At 45.4% G+C, this 22,350-nt stretch overlaps 1 protein-coding gene across 1 annotated transcript in view; it reads right to left on the bottom strand.

The window, feature by feature from the left end:
- Positions 1-8,147: 8,147 nt before the first annotated feature.
- Positions 8,148-22,350, bottom strand: part of MRAP2 (melanocortin 2 receptor accessory protein 2) — a 68,446-nt gene continuing 54,243 nt past the window's right edge. Inside the window, exon 4 of the mRNA XM_066605018.1 lies at positions 8,148-8,584. Within this exon, the coding sequence (XP_066461115.1) occupies positions 8,236-8,584 (349 nt within the window). The 3' untranslated portion in view covers positions 8,148-8,235. The remainder of the gene's footprint in view (positions 8,585-22,350) is intronic.

Below are 22,350 nucleotides of genomic sequence, written 5' to 3'. Positions count from 1 at the left end.
TCAGGGGGTGAAAGGCGGCAGAGGGTTTCCACAGGAGAACCAACCCAGGGGAAAGGGTTAGATTTGGAGATATCTTTCTAAGCACACATCCGACATCGCTCTAAAAAGAGGTCAGGCGAGGACAATCCCACCAAATATGGAGGTATGAACCTGTGTGGGCCTCGCATCTCCATCACTTGTCCTGTAGGGCCAATTTGTGATCAAATAGCCACTGAGGAGTCCTATACCATCTCACTAATAATTTATAGTGAGATTCCTGAGAGATAACGCACGGGGAGAGAACGAAAGCCGTTCTGAGGATAAGCTTCGTTTCATCGGAAGAGAGGGACAGCCCGATCTCCCTCTCCCAGGAGTTGATGAAGGCAGGTTTCGTGAAAACTGGTGGCGAAATAAATTGTTTACGTATGAACGCCACCTTCCTTTTATTTGGGGACCTCTCACCTAGTGCTGATTCAAATGGGGTCAAAGGTCTAGGTGTTTTATGTAGTGCCAGGAATTCCTTAATCACTTTGGTCACATGAGCCGAGGCCAGGAAAGCAAGGTTGTGGTTAGGGAGAAGCTAAGTTATTGTTGGTGGAGGGTCATGAGCCAGGGGGTAAACTTCCGAGATACTCCTATCCCCAAACGACAGCCATGTGCTTGCTGAACAGGTGTCCAGGCGGAGATCTAGAATTTTGTATATTGCGCATAATGAGGTGAAAGGGGATGGGCAAGGCGCCAAAGAGTCCCTTAGCTTACTCCAGGTCTCCAATGTCCCTCTAAGAAGGGGATTGTGCCCTCCTTTTCGTGCTTTCATGTTTGGGAACCAGAGATCCTGTAGGAGGGAAGGGCCGTATGTTCCTTTTACTAGCATTTGAGTCAGATGATCTTTAGTCGGATGAACCAATTCCATCCAATGGCTTAATTGAGTGGCGAGATAAAATTCTCTGGGGCATGGTAGGTCCACTCCTCCCTCACAACCCCTCTTTACTAGCAAGCAATGAGGCAATCTCGGTCTTTTCCCCTTCCAGATATATTTCGAGAAAGTTTGTCGCACTGTTTTGAAAAAAGCATTTGGTATAAAGATCGTGAGGAGTCGGATTTTGTAGAGTATGATCGGAAGAACGCATGATTTTAATGTGTTCTTTCTCCCCAGCCACGATAGGAAGGGGAGGTCGTATGATCAGAGTAGCTTTTTAATCTTGGTTAGAAGAGGTATAAAATTCGCTGAATATACATCTTCCGCTTTTTTGTGAGTTTTATCCCTAGAAAATCTATATCTGAGCTAGACCATGAGAAGGGAGAGTTTCTCCTCAGTTCATTAAAACGAGCCGAGGGTATGGAAATATTAAAAACCAAGGACTTAGCATAATTTATTTTGAAATTAGAGATGACTCCAAATTCTTCCATGAGAGTAGTGAGCCGGGGAAGTCCCCTCTCCGGGTTTGTAATCAGAAAGACTATGTCATCAGCATAAGCCATGGTATAGAGGACCTCTTTATCGATTCGTAATCCCTGGATAATAGAGTCTATCCTAATCCTTTGCAGGAGGGATTCGAGAATAAGTATGAAAAGAGCAGGCGAAAGAGGGCAGCCCTGACGGGTTCCATTACTTATATCGAAAGGTGGGGAAAGGATATTGTTTATTTTAAGCCTAGCGTAAGGTGCGGCATATAGGGGAAGTTGAAGTGTGAGAGGACCAGTTTCATGTAAGACCAATTAACCTGGTCAAAAGCTTTTTCAACGTCTGAGCTTACTAAAGCTAATGGGATATTTTGGGTTTGGGCAAACCTCTCCGCATGCAACAGTCTGATGTAGTTATCCCTACCCTCTCTTCCTTTAACAAAGCCGGTTTGTTCCAGGTTAATTAAGGAGGGAATTAATTTTTCTAATCACTTTGCTAAGAGTTTAGCCCAGAGCTTCATATCGAAGTTGATTAAAGAAATATATAACTCCCGTAATCTTCTGGATCTTTCTTATCTTTGTATATCAAAGTTATATGGGCTTCTTGGGCCTGTTTGGGGAGGGGTGTCCCTCGTAGGAGGAAGTTAAATAGATCTACTCACTGTGGGGCCAGTGTGGTTTTGAAGGTTTTGTAATAGATTAATAGGAGGCCGTCTGGGCCCGGGCTCTTTCCAGACGGGAACGAAGCCAGAAGGTCCTTGATCTCCTGTAAGGTAATTGGGAATGTTAAAGCTGCTGTCTCTTTCTCATCTAGCTTAGGGAGATCAAGTTCCTTTAGGAAGGATTCAATCCATGTTTGGGCGCTAGGTTCTTCGTTTGGAGAGGGGTGTTCTGGGATATTATAAAGGCGAGAATAGAATGCCTGAAACTCAATAGCTATCTCCTTAGAGGAGGTGACCGAGATGCCAGTGCTAGTTTTAATGGAGTTTATGAGATTCCTGGAACAAGCTTTTTTAATAAGAGCAGATGTGAATTTACTGCCCTTGTTTCCCTGGGCGTAGACCGCATATTTGAGGTAGAGATGTTTTTTTATTGTATCCAGGCACAGTTTAAGTTCTTTTCTAAGTGATATAAGTTTATCGATTGAAGACTTACCCTGGGAATATTTAGCCGCTTGTTCCAATCTAGCGATTTGTTTTAGCTTCTCATCTATTTCCTTTTGTTGGTTTTTCTTAACTCTGGAGCCTAGAGCAATCAAAAGTCCTCTCAAAAACGCCTTATGAGCCTCCCAGACAACAGGCATAGATGTGTCTTTGGTTTTGTTAAGCTGAAAATACTCTTCGATTGCTGTTTTTAGTTGTCTATCTTTTTCTGTGTCCAGGAGGGAGGGGTTTAGCCTCCAACGCCATTCTCTAGGAGAGAAGTCGGGGAGGTTTATGTTAACATGGAGTGGGGCGTGGTCGTAGATCACAATGGGGTCTATGGTGGCGCTCCCTACGGACTCTAGGAGAGAGGAGGAGACGAATATGTAGTCGAGTCGTTGGAAGGAGGAGTGGAGTGTGGAGTAAAAGGTATAATCCTTTACCGAAGGATTCATATATCGCCAAGCGTCTACAATGCCTAGGTCAGCTAACCCTCGGCTCAGTCTCTTTAATCTAATCTGTGATATTTGGGATTTTCCAGTCGAAGAATTTAGAAGAGGGCAGAGAGTCAGGTTTAGGTCTCCCCCCTTAAGAATCGGACCTGATGCAAAATGATTTAGGACCTCTAGCTATTTAATCAGCCATGGTACCTGACCGGTGTTAGGTGCATATAGATTAGCGAGGGTTATCTTGCTACCGTGTAGGGTGCATCTCAGGAATAGTACTTTGCCCTTCTCGTCAGAGTACTGGGCCTCGCAAGCGAAGATGGTGGACCTGTGCAATAATATAGAGACTCCTTTGGATGCGGATGTCGGATGTGAGCTATGGAACCCCTGAGGGAATTGTTTACCCAGAAGGGATATACATCTGTTTCCCCTGAAAGAAGTCTTCTGCAAGAAAGCTATTTTGGTGCCATACCTTTTCAGGAGCAGCGAGATGTGATGCCTCTTTTCCGGGGAATTAAGGCCTCTGACGTTGAATGAAGTGGTCCGTAAGGAGTCATCCATGTTGGTAAGGCTTAAGATGCAAGTATTTTTCTAACGATGAGTCTAGAGAGAATGAGATCGTTAGGCTTGAGCAATTGGTTTGATGCTGGTCGGGGAGGCTATAGGTCGCCCCAGTCAGGGCACGGGGATGGTGGGGTGAGGTTTGGACTACAAGAGGTATGAAAGGGGAGGTAGAGACACGAGAGGATAAGGGGGAAACAACCAATTGAACTATTCTCTGGAAATGAGTTAGATAAGACCCGCTGTCACGGGTTTGCTTGTTAGGAGGAGGGGGGGGGGGGCAGGGGAGTCGAGATGTGATGTGAGAGGGCGGGTTGTCTGGGCTAATGTTCAGATAGACCAGTCAACTATGTACAGCCTGAACTGCCAGGCGCCCTCCGAGACCTATACGTATTGGGGACAATAAAAAGGTGCAAATCAGTTTTATAAACGGGGTTCTTCCCGAGGGAAGGATCAGAGCATGGTAGAAAGAGCATTTTCAAAGTATAAGTGAGCAGAGATATCTAGGGGGGAACAATTAAGAAACAGAGTTAACCAAAACAGTTATCAGCATAGGTTTGAAGTTGCGCGTATTTAACCGAACCATTCCATGGGGGTAGCCCATGGGAACAGTTTGTGTGAGACAAATGATCATCCTTCCACCATAAGAGGGGACTACTTTGCCAAGATAGGGACAGTGTCAGCCAGGGCCGGGAGTCCTGTAAGTTAGGTATCCGCATTATTGTTGGTCTCCTTCATCTTCTTCTTTTTCCCTCTTGGGGATTTTGGATTAACCGCCTGTTGCCAAACCTCTGGAGGTGTTAATTTTGGAAGTTTGGGGAACTCCGATAGGGGGAGCCAGCATGGCAAATCGATAGGGTCCATATCTAGATGGGTCCAGGCATTACTCAGATCCTCAGGTGAGCGAATGGTGAGCCTGCGGCCTTTCACGGAGATACCCAGGCCGAAAGGGAATAGCCAGGAGTACCTTATGTCCCTGGCCCGCAGGGCCTCCAGAAGGGGGCGAAGAAGGCGGCGTTTGTATAAGGTGGAAGGCGCTAAGTCCTGAAACAACTGTATTGGGTGGTCGCAATAGCTCAGGTCCTTATGGGTTCTTGCAGCTTTCAGTATCGCTAGAGCATCCTGAAAGGACAAAAGCTTGCAGATGGTGTCCCCTTGGGGGGTCGGCTGCAGGGGGGAGGGGGATCTGAGCACCCGCTGTATACACTCTATATTTAAAGGGGTTGCTGTTTCGCCGCCTAAAAGAAGTCCAAAAATCTCTGCGCCTATTTTAAAGAGGGACTCTGCAGCAAAGGATTCTGGGAGCCCCTAAGGCCTCCTTCCCACGAGCGTGACGGGCTCCGCCGCGTAATATTACGCTGTGAAGCCCGTCACGGCGCCCCCCAGAGCCCCTATACTTACCTGCAGGAGATAGCGTGAAATCGCTTCCCCGCCGCCGCGTCACCGCCCACCGCCGCCGCGTCACCGGCCGTGTCACGTGACGCGGCCGGCCGCGTCATATGGCGTCATATGACGCGCGGCGGTGGGCGGGAAAGCGTTTTTTCACGCTATCTCCCGCTGGTTACAGTGGGAGATAGCGTGAACGGACGGCTTCCATTGACTGCAATGGAAGCCGTCAGTGCGTACAGCCCGTCCTCACCCGCAGAAAATAGAGCATGCTGCGGGTGAGGACGGGAGAAATCGCGGTGCGTAATTCCGCGGTGGAATTACGCATCGTGAGCATTGTGCTATTAGGTTCAATAGAACCTAATAGCTGCGGGCAACGCAGCGGATTTTCGCCGCGAATTACGCGGCGGAAATCCGTTCGTGGGAAGGAGGCCTTAATCCTGATGTTGCAACGTCTGTTGCGGTTTTCAAGATCTTCTTGGGATATGAGGGCACGGTTCAGTTGCTCATGTTGATCCTTTAAGACCTGAGTGATTGCCAATGCATGGGAGGTAATGGTGGCAGATGACCCCTCCAGCTCTTCCACTCTGCGCCCCATATGTTTAATATCTTCTTTTATTTCAGCCAAGTTTGTCATAATAGGGCGCAGGGCGCTCGAAATGAGCTGTTTCATAAATCCCTTTGAGATAGACTCCATGTCCTCCTCATCTGAAGACAGTTCACCCTCCCCCTCCTTACTGTGTGCTGCTGTAAACTCATGTGCCGGCGCCATCTTAGCCGCTGAATGTGGAGAGCGGGAGCCGCGGTCCTTCAGGTATCTCTGCCTACCTACTTGGTTTTTGTGAGAGCGGGGTGTGCTCAACTGCTCGTTGCTTCTCTCCCTCGTTTTCCTTTGCATGTCCGCCGCTGCTAGCCGCTAGTAGGATCTCTCAAGGGCGCCTCACAGACGGAGCTCCGGGCTCAGGCAGCCATTAAGCTCGGAAATCAATCTCTGCCCCCCAAAGATATTTAATTTTTTTTAAATTAAGGTAGTACAGAAAAAAAAACTTATCGTAGTAATTGTACTGACCCATAGACTAATGTTATGTCATTTTTGTTGCAGTTTGCACGCCGTACAAACAAAACGCACCGTAAGATGGCAGAATTTCATAATTTTTTTCCATTTCTCTCTACTTAGAATTTTTAAAAACTTTTTCAGCACATTACATGGGACATTAAATAGTACTAGAGATGAGCGAACGTACTCGGTAAGGCCGATTTCGCAATCGGGCATCGCGATTTTCGAGTACTTCACTACTCGGGGGCGCTGTGGTCGAGCGGGGGGTTGCAGAGGGGAGTGGGGGGGAGAGAGAGAGCTCCCCCCTGTTCCGCGCTGCTACCCCCGCTCCACCACGCCACGACCTGCCACACAGCGCCCCCGAGTACTTTTCACCCGAGTAGTGAAGTACTCGAAAATCGCGGTGCTCGATTGCGAAATCGGCCTTACCGAGCACGTTCGCTCATCTCTAAATAGTACCACTGAAAAATACAGCTGGTCCCACGAAAAACAAGCCCTCATACAGTGACGTCGATGGATAAATAAAGAAGGAGGATTTTTTTGTAAGGGCGGGAGGGGGGGGGGGGGACAAAAGGGGAGAGAAAAAAAAGCTTGGTCACTGAGGGGTTAAATGTGTGTAGATGTGTGGAGTAAGGCTGCCTGTCCACGGGCATTGCGATATCCCGAGCAGGAGCCGGCAGACAATTCTCCGCTGTCAGCCTATCTGACAGATAGGCTGACCGCGGCAAATCGCAGCATGCTGTGATTTGCTGGCCGCGAGCGGAGAATAGCAATGACTTTTTCCGCTCGTGGACGGGGAGCATTCACTGTGTTCCCCGCGGCTGGATTATTGCTGCGGGGAACACAATTCAAATCCGTCCTTGGACAGGCAGCCTTACTCAGCTACTGGAGGGAGAATGCAAAACATTTTACAGATTTTAAAAAGTTACGTCTCTATGTCCTGCTGAAGCAGCAAGCCACGCCACCTTTTCAAAAGTGGAGTAACTTTGTTCTTTTGGCTCATATCAATCTTAAATTGATTTTGTATCCAAAAAGAGTTGCAATTTATGCCAGAATCATGGCAGAACACCAGTAATAAATGTGTCCTAATATGTTGTGAGTTGAGCTTAGGGCAAGTACATCTCACAGTAATAGGTATTTTGACATATTTGTACATGACAAAATACTCAGACACCAAAACGCTAAACATTGAAGGGTGGGAGATCAATTAAGACACAGGAGCTTGTAGGATGAAAAGAACCCAAGAGCTATTTATGAGATCATAGGTTCACTGTAATCACATCTGGAATGGCAAATGAGAAACTTTTGTAGATCATTTCTGGGAAAGGTTACAAACAGGAGCCTAGGTCTGTGATTGGGGTAGGGTTAAATGGATTGCTGTACTAGAGCTAGAAGTGGTGGTGTGTGGAAGTGAAGCAATCAATGTCTGTAAGTACTGAATCCAGATCATATAAAAAGCGGTTATCTGGGGACAAACAAAATGTTCAAAGCTGTTCAGCCTGCTGTATAGGAAAAAAGGAAGAACAAAAGCAGTAATACTCTTGTCACTTGATCCTTGGTCTTAAACGTGAAGCTTCTTGTTATTTGCACCTACATGTGTTTCTTTTATTCTAATCACCAATTTTATATAAGAAAGCCAAAACTTAAAACCAAATTGGAAATTATGTCACCCAAAATCTACTGAAAATCAGAGGAGTGTAAATGACCATTTGCAAATATATAAAATAAGAAAACATAAGCCAATCAAGTTAAATATCATAAACTTTATAAATTAGTGCATGTTTTGTCAAAGGACAGACAGAAAAGTTTACTTTGCTCATGGTTTCAGTGATATTTTAATGACATGAAATGCAGATTATTATACAAGCTTCTTTTCCAGTGCCAGACAAGTACTTCCAGTAAATAGAAGTCACAGAAGAAATCCGATAAGGGCAGGACGCCATCTCAATGCGACAGCCACTGGGATTAAGACCAGCTCAACAGGAAAAAGTTAAGTGGCACCATCGATTGGTGCAAAAATCTTCAATAAATGTTATTCTCCCATAACAGGTAAAACAGCAGGTGATGTTTCAACCCCCAATTGTCGGAGCTTGACAAAGACCCGATTGGGGGTCAAAACGTCGCCTGCTGTTTTACCTGTTATGGGAGAATGACATTTTTTTTGAAGATTTTTGCACCAACTGATGCTGTCACTTCACTTTTTCCAGACAGGTTCTTCCAGTCTGAAACTGGAAAGGATCAGTTTAAAAGGTTAGGCGGTTTATTTTTTTACAATAATTGATGGGTCATAAATTAGGAGCTCCTCATCAGTTGAAGATGAGTTTGGGTCTGCATTTACAAAGTTTGGTATGTTGAATCTTGCTAGACAATTAGGATCATCTTCAACTGTGCGGTTTCTAACAGTATGGTGAATGAGAATGCTATTGTCTATCGACCTGGTAGTTGACTTTGCTCTGCCTGACTGATCAACTTCATTTATGAAGCTAAGAAAGTGTGACTGAGATTCTTCTACTACTTGCTGGGAGTAGGTTCTATCAGCTTTTAGTGTTTTCCCAAGGTCCGCTTCAAAGCTGTTCATTTGAAATCTTTTTTCAGATGGATCCATATTTCTAACATCAAAGAGGGGAGAAAAGATAAGAAGTTTACATTTTCATACATTTAAAAAAAAAAAAAAAACCTTCCCATTAACAAGTTTACATTACCATACAATATTCAACGACTTCTCTTCATACAAATTTGTACATATTAAATCCTTAAAGAGTGCCTGCACTATTACCTGCGGAGCGCTTCTCCTCCATCGGTTGTTTTTGGCAGCTGCAGGCGGCCCCATATATTGCAATGTTGGGCCATCTTCAGCTGACTAAAACAGCTGACAGCAGGAGCGCTCCAAAGGGAAAAGAGCAGGTATTCTTTAAGCTTTAACACTATAGGACATACATTTCTGTCCTGCAGCGTTGGGGTATGTATGAAGAGAGATTGCACGGCGATCTCCCTCCATACAACGTGGGCTGTTTGTTACGGCTGCCACTCGCCGGCAACAGCTCCGATAAACCGCACGGCTGCTTGGAGTTGTTAACCCCTTAAATGTCGCTGTCAATTCTGTCCTGTACGCCTCCCCGCGATGAGATCGCAGGAGCCATGCGGATGTCAAGGCAGCCCAGGGCCTTCTGAAAGGCCCCAGGGCTGTCTAGGTGGAATGCCTACCAAGCCATGCCAATAGGGTGGCTTGATAGACTACCTGCCCAATCGCAGTATGATGTAATGCTATAGCATTACATCATACTGCAGGAGCATTCAAAGCATCGCAAGTTGTCCCCTCTAGGGGCTAAAAAAAAAGTAAAGAGATCAATAATGTTTTACTAATCATTAAAGAAAGCAAACAAAAAAAGTAATAAGTTTAAAAATAAACATTTTGCAATATTTATAATAAAAGATTTAAATAATAAAACAAAAATGCATATTTGGTATTGCTAAGTCTGTAAAAGTTCAATCTATCAAAGTAATGCATTACTTACCCCGCACGGTGAACGTTGTGAGAAAAAAATGAAGAACTCTGGATAAAAGCCCCATTTTAAACCATATATAGCCTATGATAACTCTCCTTTGTGTACACTTTACTATATACTTGGGATGCTTTTAAAGGGGCTTTCTGATCCTTGATAGGAGAAAAATGTATTCCACTTATCAAAGTCAGTAGCAGAGAGTAGTACTCTAACCCAAAATGAAAGTAGCTTCCACTGAGGGTAGGTGGGTGATGACAAATAATATAAAATGTCTATAAACCCATAGCTTTTCACAGTATTTTGAAGTGAAGTTAAGGAGAATAATTGCATATCTCTCTGCACAGTTGAGAGCCTGTCTTCAAAGCAGTCCCATTTAGCAATAAAGTTATCCGTCTGTGCAGTGCAGACTCTACCTTAGAAGTCATAAATTGCACAGCAAAGTGAAGCACAGACCTTTCGGAATGGTGTGGTAGGACCTGTAAATGCCAATTAATAGTAAGGGATATGGTTAACTAGAGCATGTATTAATATGTTGATCAGGTTCAGCCTTAAGAAAGTCTATCTATGAACAAAAATCAAAACTTCCTGGTTCCCATCTCTGAAGAGGAAATGATGGCTCCGGCCAATCCAGGGTCTACAAAGCCATTTAGATATAACCGATATGATACATATTCATACAAAAACAAAAAACAAGACCTGCTGTTAAACTTGTTTACTCAGCTCTTTGTCCCTCCCCTCCAGTAAGTCTTTTCCTGGATGTGGGAAGTGAGCAGCTCCTCTCCGTCTTGTATCCAGCCAAGTAGACAACTGCTTCGAGGCATCAAAGAAACGAGTCCTGTTACCATCTACGTGGATGGGTATGTCACGGAATATTTGAGACTGGCTTCTCTTCTCTTAATCTTTGCTTGACCTGCATAAATTGCATTCTCTTACTCTAACCCTCTGAGAAAAAAATCTGGAAAGATTTGAATTTGTATATTTTCAAATTGCAGAGGTCCCTACTTGTGGGCTAAATGGAGAAGTGTGTCTGTATCAGAAACTTAAGAACTTGGCTGGAGCACCAGGCCAGGCAGAGCTGGTTCAGGCAGGATATGTTGTGCCCTTGCAATGGTGAACACAGATGAAAACTGATCTTTACCATAAGTAGTAGGAGGTTTTCCAGTATGGTAATACGTTTCCTCTGCTCTTTCAGATAGACCCGCACAAACCAAAATGCGACATTACAGTAGACACTTGCAAAATAGTCAGTTGGCATTGACAATTTTTTATATCTTCGAGTTTACTGATTTGTTGCTCAACCTCTGTAACTTGTGCTCTAGTGTGTTGAGTACCTTGCTTGAGCAGTGTCAACCTTGATCTTCTCTACTCTAATGGTGAAAGCAAATTGCTGCTCTTGGATAGTAAGAGGAGCCTGTTTGTGCATCAGGATTAATGAAAGGGCTAGGTTGGGTTTCAGGCTTGTAAGAAGTAATTGGATGACCCTTAAGGATGTACCAAGAGTCCCCGATCTCGTAAAACTGAAAAATAATCAGCAGGATTAAAGGGGTTGTCCGGCCAGAAACATTGCATGTCATTACTTCTGTTTGCCCATTTCCATGCACTTTGTAATATACATTCTCATCCGCGCATGCACAGTTCTTCTCTCTGCAGCCGGGACCGATATACGATCTCCTTGTGTGCAGGGGGGGGGGGGAGGATGGAAGAGCGAGGAGCAGGAACTGAGCTCCCGCCCCCTCTCCACCCCTCTGCACTATTTTCAATGAGATGCAGGACGGAGGTGGGGCTAAGGCGTGCACCTTAGCCCCGCCCCCATTCCGCCTCTCCTCATTGAAAATAGTGCAGAGGGACGGAGAGGAGGCAGAGAGGGGGCGGGAGCTCAGGTCCTGCTCCTCGCTCTTCCATCCTCCTCCCCCTGCACACAAGGAGATTGTATATCGGTCCGGGCTGCAGAGAGAAGAACTGCGCATGCGCGGATGAGAAGAGGCTCGTTCCCGCGCCGACAAGAGCTGCTGCGGCCCGACAAGAAGAAGAGAAGATTCTTATAGTAACCAGGGACGACGGAGGAGCAACACGGGGGGGGGGGGGCACCCCGGGGGGGGGGCACCCCTTTAGGTAAGTCCAAAACTTCTGTTTGCTTCATTTTCCATGCACAATGTATATTACAAAGTGCATGGAAATGGGCAAACAGAAGTAATGACATGCAATGTTTCTGGCCGGACAACCCCTTTAAGGTTCTTTTTAAAAGGCACCACTGCATGGACATGCACAGTAATGTCTTAGAGGAAAAAGTAATCTAATGTGGTAGATAACTTTGAGGCACAAAATTGGTGATCAACAGGACCTCTCTTTGAAAATGAAAACTAGAAGGAGTTATCCATAATATAGGACCATAGTAGTAGATCACAAGAAGTAATCTGAATCAATGCAGGGAGGTGGTAGATTATCTAGGTAACCTAGGGTATCAAGAAACTATCAGTACTGGTACCAGAGTTTACTGTATACTCTGAAGCCCTTTAACGCCCTGGGAGAGTTATATAGGCCTTAGAGACTGATCTATAAGGGCAATGAACTGGCCCACTAGTACGCTCTGTCATCTTACCGGCAATGTGTTGTATATCCCAACTTGCAAATGCACAGGCAGACAGTGCCAAGGTCCAAGATGGTGTCGGTCCAATGGCAGATAATGCCACAGAATGTACACTTAGTCCCACTTCTTAGAGTCCAGTGAGACTCTACCACTGGATCCACAGATTTGGCAACAAGCATCAGCAAATCTGGAAGCAGGCTGTTCTAATGGAAATTGTGGTATTTCATAACAATCACACTATGCAGCAGAAACATCAGCTGTCTCATCTGCAGGCCTGAAAGGTTTTGTGATAGCAGGGAGCAGGATCACTATTTGAGGGCAAGTCTTTCACTATACGTTAAATTGTTAGTAGACAATTTTATAGTATTGATGGAGCTGAACACAGTGCCAACTAAAGAATAAAACAAATAGAAAAAAGTGCCACATGGTGCAAAAAATCTCCATAGTAAGTGAAGACATTATTAAACAGGTGCTCTAACCGGTAAAGCTCCCATCCAGAGGGTGTGAATAGATCCATAGTTTTAAGATAGACCTTTTGGCCACCAGGAGTATGATTTGGACTATAGCCAGAGATAATATTGTGCTGGAGAAATGCTCATGAAGGAAACATCCTTTCTGATTCTGGTAACTGTATTCAGGCATATGAGCAATGAGTTTCTGAAAGCCAACTAGTTTTGGACCAATCACACTCGGTCAGTTTGTCACGGGAGCCAGTAGATCAGACAGAAAGTCAAATCAAGGGAACCAGAATATCAGGCAGAAAATACAAGCATCACAAGAGAGATCTGGCTCAGTGCAACGGTAACTGGGTAACCCAGTAGGTTAGTTTACAAGGAGCACACAGATCTCACTTCACATACACACTCATACGTCCACATACTTGAACCGGAAGTCCTCAACCCTTTTTTCATGATTTTAATCCTCCCACCCTACCCTGCAACCTCTATTTTTTTTTCTTATAATGGACCAAAGAACTCTTGAGATTTTTGTTGTGATTGGTTGTTTCTTTGATATTAAACATTAGGCCACTATGGCAGCTAATATCGGAGAGGGGTGGGGGGGGGGGGGGGGCCTTAAAAAAAATTCTGATACACTGGACGGTCATCTACAGGTATTGAGAATCTTTAAATGCATTTTGGCCATTAGGGATCCTCTTTCAAGTAGTCCTGGACTTACTAGTCTGGGACCATGGAGAACTACAACCATGTTTCCAAACAGAAAAAAAATTAGTTCATCAATACACTAGTCTTAGCTTGTCGGGTTTTATATTGAAGCAAGAATCTTGGACTACACCTCCATTTGAAGAGCCCACCTGGGTATCTCAGTAGAGATGAGCGAGCATACTCGATAAGGCAAACTACTCAAGTGAGTATGCCTTATTTGAGTACCTGCCCGCTCGTCTCTAAAGATTCGGGTGCCGGCAGGGGGCGGGGAGCGGCGGGGAGATCTCGCTCTGCCCCCCGCTCACCGCCGCAACTCACCTCTCACCCGCGCCGGCAGCCGAATCTTTACAGACGAGCGGGCAGGTACTCGCATAAGGCACTACTCGTTCGAGTAGTTTGCCTTATCGAGTATGCTCGCTCATCTCTATATCTCAGGGACTTAAAATATTCACTGATTTGCACAATATTTTTTTAAAATGAGGTACAGCATGATTTAGCTTATACATTTCTATAACTATGTCTAAGGCAAAATGTCCCCAGAGATTTGAATTCAGTTTTAAAAATACCCCCAAGTTCAGCAATGAATAGGACATGTTTATCCATGAATATTCATGTAGTATGTTTGAATAATTGTCCAGGAAGTAAAAAGTTTCACAGTTGAATTTAGTCACAAAATCAATACTACATTGAAGTTATTGGAGAACCATATAAATTACTCTGAATTTTTGAAACTAGAAAGATTACTTGCAACTAAACTCCTTGGTTATGAAAAGCAAAATATTGGTAAGAAGAAAAAAATAGTAACCTCCAATGAGATTGATCAGATTATATTACTGTGTTTTAATTCTGGTTATCTAAAAATTGAAAAAAGATGATAAAATGTATCCCTACTCCATTCAACCGATTCTACTACATCAAACAACAAATAATCCCACTCCTTTTAAGGCTCCTTTATTGCACCATATTCATATGTTGATATGTAGTTTACTGTGAGTTTGTAATGCTGAAAGAGGTTTTGCAAGTCAATGAAAAATTTTGGAGGAGACTATAAATGGTGAAAAACAACAAACTAAATTATACCTCCTCCCCACCCTCCCACTCCAATTCAGCACCACTGTTCCCATCCTCATTGCTGGTCTGTATTCACTTTGGCTGCAACTGTGATGTTCTGTATACATATGTGACTTTGTATAACTTAAATCCTGGCCACGTAACACCTGTGGCAATGTCTGAGGCAATACCCGCCTAGCAGGTGCCATTGGGGGTCCCCGCTGGTGTTCTCCGTAGTTCTGGGCCAGCGGCCGGGCACTTGTCAAGCCGACAGAGAATTTTTTTGTTAGTGACGGGGTTTGAAGACCCGCCTCTAGCAAGAGATTGCTCTGATTGGCTGAGTGACAGCCGGCTCAGCCAATTACAGCCACCGCTGGATGCATCAATCACAGCCATTCAATGAAGCGTTGTACGGCGTTTAGCGCTGTGCTGAAAAAGCAGCGCTAAACACTGTACAAAATCGTCTGTGTGAGGGAGGCCTAAGGCTATTCCTTTGGATAATTCTTCCTTCCAAAGTGATTGCAAAAATATTAGTCCATGCGTTTTGCTGGGTGGCTATCCCACAAAGAAATACTCGCCACCCAGGGAACCCTCTTCATGTCTAGTGTGATAAAGGAACTCTGGTAATTTAAGTAGTGCGATTACGTATGCTGGCTTACCATCCTTACCAACCGATGGATCGGCTAGTGGACAGATTAAAAAAAACTTTAAAGCAAATGCTAAAAACTGTGGTCGACAGGGATGGAAAAAAAATTGGGATTTCCTATTACCTGTTTACCATAAGAGAGATGCCCATCCAAGGGGTTTTCTCCCTTTGAATTACTGTATAGAAGACAGCCACGGAGTCTCTTAGATATCATTAAAGAGGTCTGGAAAGGACAAGCCACTCCTTTTAAAACAGTTATGGAACATGTCTTCCAAACGCACAATTGAATTGCAGCTGTTATGCCCATTGTCAAGCAACATATGCAACAGGCTCAACGAGCCGAAACGATGAGTCATGATAGTGGGGCCAAAGTATGTACTTTTGAACATGGAAAATGAATGTTGGTTCTTATTTCGACACTGGGAAGCAAGTTCCTATTCAAATGGCAGTGGCTCTTTGAAATTAAGGAAAAAACTGACTGATGAAACGTATAAGGTATATCAACAGGGAAAAGCAAACCACAACAGGTTTACCAAATAGATCTGATCAAACCTTGAAAAGACCATCCATCTTTGTCTGCAGAACTAGTTCCATTTACGATTGATCAGCCGGTAATGGAGGATAAGATCGCCAAGGCCTTGTCAGATGTTCAAAAAAAAGGAGGCAAACCAGTTTGTCCTTCAGAGCAAAAACTTATTTTCAGAGGAGCCAGGATGGACTATGATTATCATACATGACATTGTCACCGAACCAGGTATGAAGGTCAATGTGAACCTTAAAGGATTCCAGAGGTCCGTCGTGAAGTCTTCTCCAAAGAAATAAAAACCATGCTAGAATTAAGGGTGATTGAGCAGGTCCCAAAACTGGACAGTATAGAGGGTTTTTTTCTTTAGGCACTTAGATTTAGGATTACAATTTATGAGCCAGGAGTAAAAAGAACTTCGAGAGGACTTTAAGTCTAGACAAAAGCAGTGAAACAGTTATTATATCATGCACATTCATTGTTTAAAAAAAAACCAAGCATCTAAGAGTTGTTTGCTTCAAAACTCTACATGCAATTACATCTCAGGCAGATATACAAATAATGAGAGTTGTGGTGTGATTAGATGAACAGCCTTGCAACCCGAGGCCCTAAAAGTGATTCATCGCTTGGCCTATAAAAAAAGCTCTCAGAGGATACGTGTGTGTAGTGACCTCTTTTTTCCTCTTGTGTAGAGCTTGTCAACCACTAGACATGACTACGACGTAATCAAAGAGATTTCACCCACCCAGTTAACAGAGTTTGAGAAGCAGCATATTAGTGGAAAGTGAGAAGTTGGATGTTCATATTGACAAATTGCCCACCTGAGCCGTGCTGACCAGACTGTTAGCAGGTGCTGGAACCACTGGATGTGTGAGGGCATACACACAGTGACTGGACACAGAACATCCTCAACAGACCACTAGTAGAGTGGATAGTCTGACAATCAAGAGCTTCTCCAATTGTTTCATTGTCCGCCATCCAGTGACAGGTGGCACCATCATTATAGATCCCCGTGTCTGGCTGAAGGATATGTGGTCTCACAGTGCCCATTATGTGTACTGCCTTTTGACACCCATCAGTGCCTCCCTTTGCAGTGGTGTGGTGAATGATGAAACTGGACTGCTACAGAGAAAAATAGAGTTGTCTCAGTGAGGAATCCAGGTTTAGTTTGGGCAACAATGACAACCGTGTTCGTGTCTGGAGACCTAGGGGTGAGCGCCTCAATCCTGCCTTTGTTCTAGAGCAGCACATTGCCCTACTGCTGGTGTGATTGGTCTGAGGGGCCATTGCATACAACATTCGGACACCCCTAGTAGTGGTACAAGGGACAATGACAGCTCAGCCACATGTGTTCCTTTCATGGCAGGGCTTTCAAGATGCATTTTCCAGCAGGACAATGCTCAGCCGTATACAGCAAGGGAGTCACAGGAATGCCTGCATAATTTTGTCACACTTCTGTGGCCTGATGGGTCGCCACATCTATTGCCGATAGAACATATATGGGACAACTTTGACAGACTACAAATTTGCACAATCTGGAGGCTGTTTACAGAAAATGTGAACCGATATGCCACAGGGCACTATATGGAATCTGTATACCTCCATGTCTGCCCGTATCACATCTTGTATCCAAGCTAGAGGTGCTAGAATAGGGGACTAGAGCCTCCATGCCTGCCAATATCACATCTTGTATTCAAGCTAGAGACAGTACAACAGGGTACTAAAGCCTCCATAACCACACGTATCCCATCTTGTATCCAAGCTAAAGGCTGTACAACAGGGTACTAGAGCCTCCATGCCCACCCATATCACATATTGTATCCAAGCTAGAGGCGGCCCAACAGGGTACTAGAGCCTACATGACTGCCTGTATTACATCTTGTATCCAAGCTAGAGGAGGCCCAACAGGGTACTAGAGCCTCCATGACTGCCTGTATTACATCTTGTATCCAAACTAGAGGAGGCCCAACAGGGTACTAGAGTCTCCATGCCTGCCTGTATCACATCTTGCATCCAAGCTAGAGGTGGTACAACAGGGTACTAGAGCCTCCATGCCTGCCTGTATCACATCTTGTATCCAAACTAGAGGTGGTACAACAGGGTAGTAGAACCTCCATGCCTGCCTGTATAACATCTTGTATCCAAGCTAGAGGCAGCCCAACAGGGTACTAGAGCCTCCATGCCCACCTGTATCTCATCTTGTATCCAAGCTAGAGGTGGTACAACAGGGTAGTAGAACCTCCATGCCTCCCGTATCACATACTGTATCCAAGCTAGAGGCGGCGCAACAGGGTACTAGAGCCTCCATGCCTGCCTGTATCACATCTTGTATCCAAGCTAGAGGCAGCCCAACAGGGTACTAGAGCCTCCATGCCCACTTGTATCACATCTTGTATTCAAGCTAGAGGCAGTACAACAGGGTACTAGAGCCTCCATGCCTGCCTGTATCACATCTTGTATCCAAGCTAGAGGCAGCCCAACAGGGTACTAGAGCCTTCCTTCAAGTGTTCACTTTTCCACCACAAATACTTTTGCTCTGCTATTGTAATCACATTGTATACCAACGTTACAATCACATATGTAAAGCTTCATTTGATTTCGTAACTCCTTCTAGTGGATGAATGCTTTTTTGCCAAGGAGTGTATTCAAACAGAACTCATTGACCTTCGTTTTGTGATTGTCATAATACATGTAGAGAGCTCTCCACTATTATTACTTTTCTTCTACTGCAAAAATGTCATGTTTACATTTTAAGTGGTTAAGGGAAAACAAATTATTTGTTGTCATGGAGACCTAACAGTGTAAACTTTGCTCACTGAATGTAGCAATAAAATAAGGAAAGGCCATTAGTGACTATTTGACCTCTAATGCATATTTATTCCTGTTAGACTACATTCACACGAGCGCAAAATTCGAGTGAATATAAACTCCATTCTTTGAATGAAGTCATACACATCAGCAATTTTTTTTTTCCCTGTAAAAAAATTGCAGCATGTCCTATTTTTTCATGTCTCTTGGAACACATCGCCCATTGTTTTCAATGGGACAGTTAACACCTCACATGCCATGCAATGTGCAAGCGAGTGAGATGTGATGTTTTTAACATTAGAAAGTCCCATTGACATTTGTGTTAAATAAATGCAAGTGTGTCGGAGCTCTTAGATAGTGGTCATCCAAAAGATCATATGGCTAACAGCGGTTTCTCCTGACTCCCTATGTACATACACACTTGGCTAGTCCTAGCGAGTGTTTGATCTCAATGGAGAGGGCATCTTCTTTGAGAACAAAAGGATCATGCATGTTGAAATGCCTGATTCTTCTTTCCTTTGATATCTGGTGCCTGAGGAGAGTTGGCAAACCATCATATACCTTAGATGAATGTCAGCTAAGCTGGCCAGTCATCTAATGTACATGGTCAACCTTTACAAGGTTGGAGTAGTAGGAATATTTCTCTAATGGTTGAAGCACTGGATGAGACAAGGAGGATTCAGGACTTCAATCATTAGCCCTTATATACTGACTGATGCCATATGAGCAAGCACATTATGGAGGAAAGGTAGTCAGGTAAGCCACATAAGCTTGCTCTCTTCAGTTGAACTTTGATTCTATATTTGCAAGATAAGTAAGTGAACCCATTGAAATTACCTGGAATTTTGAATGGTTTACTTATAAAATGCTGTCTAATTGTTAGCCAAGTCATAATTGTAGACAAAAACAATTCGAACCAATAGCACACAAACCGTCATACCATTCATGTCTTTTATGGAACACATTGATTAACCATCCAGAGTGAAGTAAGAAAAAATAAACAAACCCTTTTTACTCCCTACTTAGATGTCAGTGCGGAAGATCTGGCCATTTATTTCAAAGTTAAAATTGAAAACATCCAACAGAAAATAATCTCCCAATCCCCAATTAGTTTTCAGTTGCATCCCCTTTGAACCTTCTTTTGCTCATTCTTAGCATTTTATCCAGTAACAGAAGAAGTCTCCAGGCTCCTCTCTTCTTCTTGCCCTAGTACAGTGGTGGTGAACCTATGGCACGCGTGCCAGAGGTGGCACGTAGAGCCCTCCCTACTGGCATGAGTCGCCATCGCCCGCTTACCACTTGTGAATACAGGCAGAGGCTGTGGCTCCCCTGCCAGCATTCACCCAGCTGGTGTATTATGTCACCATTGGAAGTAAGGGCTGGAAACATAATACACTTGTCAAGCAACTGATTCATGCCCCCAGCTTCTGATTAGATGGGGGCGGAGGACTGTGGCGAGGCTGAGAGTGGCGGGCCCTAGGCTGGGAGCGCCAGCACAGGCAGCATAGGGCCTGGCCAGCTGCCCCGGCATAGAGGACAGCGGCGAGGCAGGGAGCGCTGGGACCACAACTGTGTGACTGAGTGGAGAGTCAGGGGTGGAGGGGAGGCCGCCATGGGATGTCACTATTATGCTGGGGGCCACTATGGGATGTCACTATTACGCTAGGGGCCGCTATCAGATGTCACTATTACTACTGGGGGCCGCTCTGAGATGTCACTATTACACTGGGGGCCACCATGGGATGTCACTATTACTGCTGGGTGCTGCTATGAGATGTCAGTATGATGCTGGGGGCCACTATGGGATGTCACTACTACGTTGGGGGCCGCTATGTGATGTCGCTATTATGCTGGGGGCCGCCGTGGGATATCACTATTATGCTGGGGACTGCTATGGGATGTCACTATTACACTGGGGGCCGCTATGGGATGTCACTATTATGCTGGGGGCCGCCGTGGGATATCACTATTACGCTGAGGACTGCTATAGGATGTCACTATTACGCTGGGGATTGCTATGTAATGTCACTATTAAGCTGGGGGCCACCGTGGGATGTCACTATTACACTGGGGGCCACCGTGCGATGTTACTATGATACTGGGGGCCTCTGTGGGGATGTCGCTATTATGCTGGGGGCTGCTGTGGGGTGTCGCTATTGCGCTGGGGGATGTCACTGTTACCACTGGGGTCCACTGGGGGATGTTGCTATTACCGCTGGCGGATGTCGCTATTACCGCTGGGGGCTGCTGTGGGATGTCACTATTACGCTGGGGGCCGCCGTGGCATGTCACTATTACCCTGGGGGCCACCATGGGATGTCACTATTAAGCTGGGGGCCGCCGTGGGATGTCACTATTACGCTGGGGGCCACTGTGGGATGTCACTATGATACTGGGGGCAGCTGTGGGGTGTCGCTATTATGCTGAGGGCCGTTGTGGGGTGTCGCTATTACACTGGGGGCCGCTGGGGGGTCACTATTATCGTTGGGGTATGTTTACATGTGGTGGAAATGGGCAAGGCTGTTTCAAAATAGACAGCGTGTCTCCTCTCCGCCCCTCTGCACTATTTGCAATGAAAGGAGGCAGGGGCGGGGCTAAGTTTTGAGAATTAGCCCCGCCCCCGTCCCGCCTCTCCCCATTGCAAATAGTGCAGAGGGACGGAGAGAAGGCAGAGAGAGGGCGGGAGTTCAGTTCCTGCTCCTGGCTTTTCCATCCTCCCCACCCCCTGCAGATGAGGACAACGTATATCGGCTCGGAGTGAAAACCGAGCCGATATACGTTCGTGTGAATGCAGCCTTAGGGTGCGTTCACACGAACGTATATCGGCTCGGTTTTCACGCCGAGCCGATATACATTGTTCTCGTGTGCAGGGGGGGGGGGGGATGGAAGAGCCAAGTGCAGGAACTGAGCTCCCGTCCCCCTCTCTGCCTCCTCTCCGCCCCTCTGCACTATTTGCAATGAGAGGAGGCGGAACTGGGGCGGGGCTAAAGTCTGGGAATTAGCCCCGCCCCGCCTCTCCCCATTGCAAATAGTGCAGAGGGGCGGAGAGGAGGCAGAGAGGGGGCAGGAGCCTCAGTTCCTGGCCCTGGCTCTTCTATCCTCCCCCCCCCTGCACCCGAGGACAACGTATATCGGCTCGGCGTGAAAACCGAGCCGATATACGTTCATGTGAATGCACCCTCAGGCCTATCTTGTGTTTTTGAGAAGCTATTTTAATTCCTTGTATGTCCTTGTTACATTTGATCTGTTCTGTTAACGGTTCCCTGAGAAGAGCTAATATTAACCCTTTAATGACATGGCCTATTTTGGGCTTAAGGACGCAAGGATTTTTGGCGAAAAGTCATAATTTTTTTATTTTTCCGTCGACGCGGCCAAAAAAGGGCTTGTTCTTTGCGTGGCGAACTGTAGTTTTTGATGATGCCATTTTTGGGTACATTGACTATATTGTAAAACTTTTATTTTATTTTTTTTTATGATAGAGAGAGAAAACGCCTCAATTCTGCCATAGATTATTTTTTTTTACAGCGTTAATCATGCAGCATAAATAAGACAATCCATTTTTTCTGCAGGTCGGTACGGTTACAACGATACCAAAATTCTTACATTTTTTTTAGGTTTTTCCACTTTTCTGCAATAAAAACGCGCTCCCTCTGTGAACTTTTTCCCTGCTGCAATCTACTTAGATCGCGGCAGGGAAGGGGTTAACAGGGGGGGGGGGGCGCGCATCGCCGATGCCCCCTGCTGTTACGGTGGGACACCGGCTGTGACTGACAGTCGGCTCCCGCTGCGGGATAGCGCGGGATCATATATGATCCTGCGCTATCCCCAGGACGTAAACTTACGCCCTGGAGCGGGAAGGGGTTAAAAGCGAGAGGGGGCAACCTTGCTATAATCTGCTTTTTTACTGACTCTCGCACCACGCGAAAATTGTGTGATTTTCTCGCCCATGTGAAACCACCCTAAGGGTGTGTTCACACGAGCGCATAAACGGCGCGTTTTTGCGCCCAATCGTATAAACGTGACCATCTGAGGCGTTGGTTTCCAATGTATTCGTTCGCACGGGCGATTTTACGGCGCGTAAAAACGGCAACCCGA

The sequence above is a fragment of the Eleutherodactylus coqui genome, chromosome 1 (assembly GCF_035609145.1).
Source record: "Eleutherodactylus coqui strain aEleCoq1 chromosome 1, aEleCoq1.hap1, whole genome shotgun sequence".
Lineage (NCBI taxonomy): Eukaryota > Metazoa > Chordata > Amphibia > Anura > Eleutherodactylidae > Eleutherodactylus > Eleutherodactylus coqui.
Note: the sequence above shows the minus strand (reverse complement) of the source record. Positions and strands in the feature narration are given on the sequence as shown.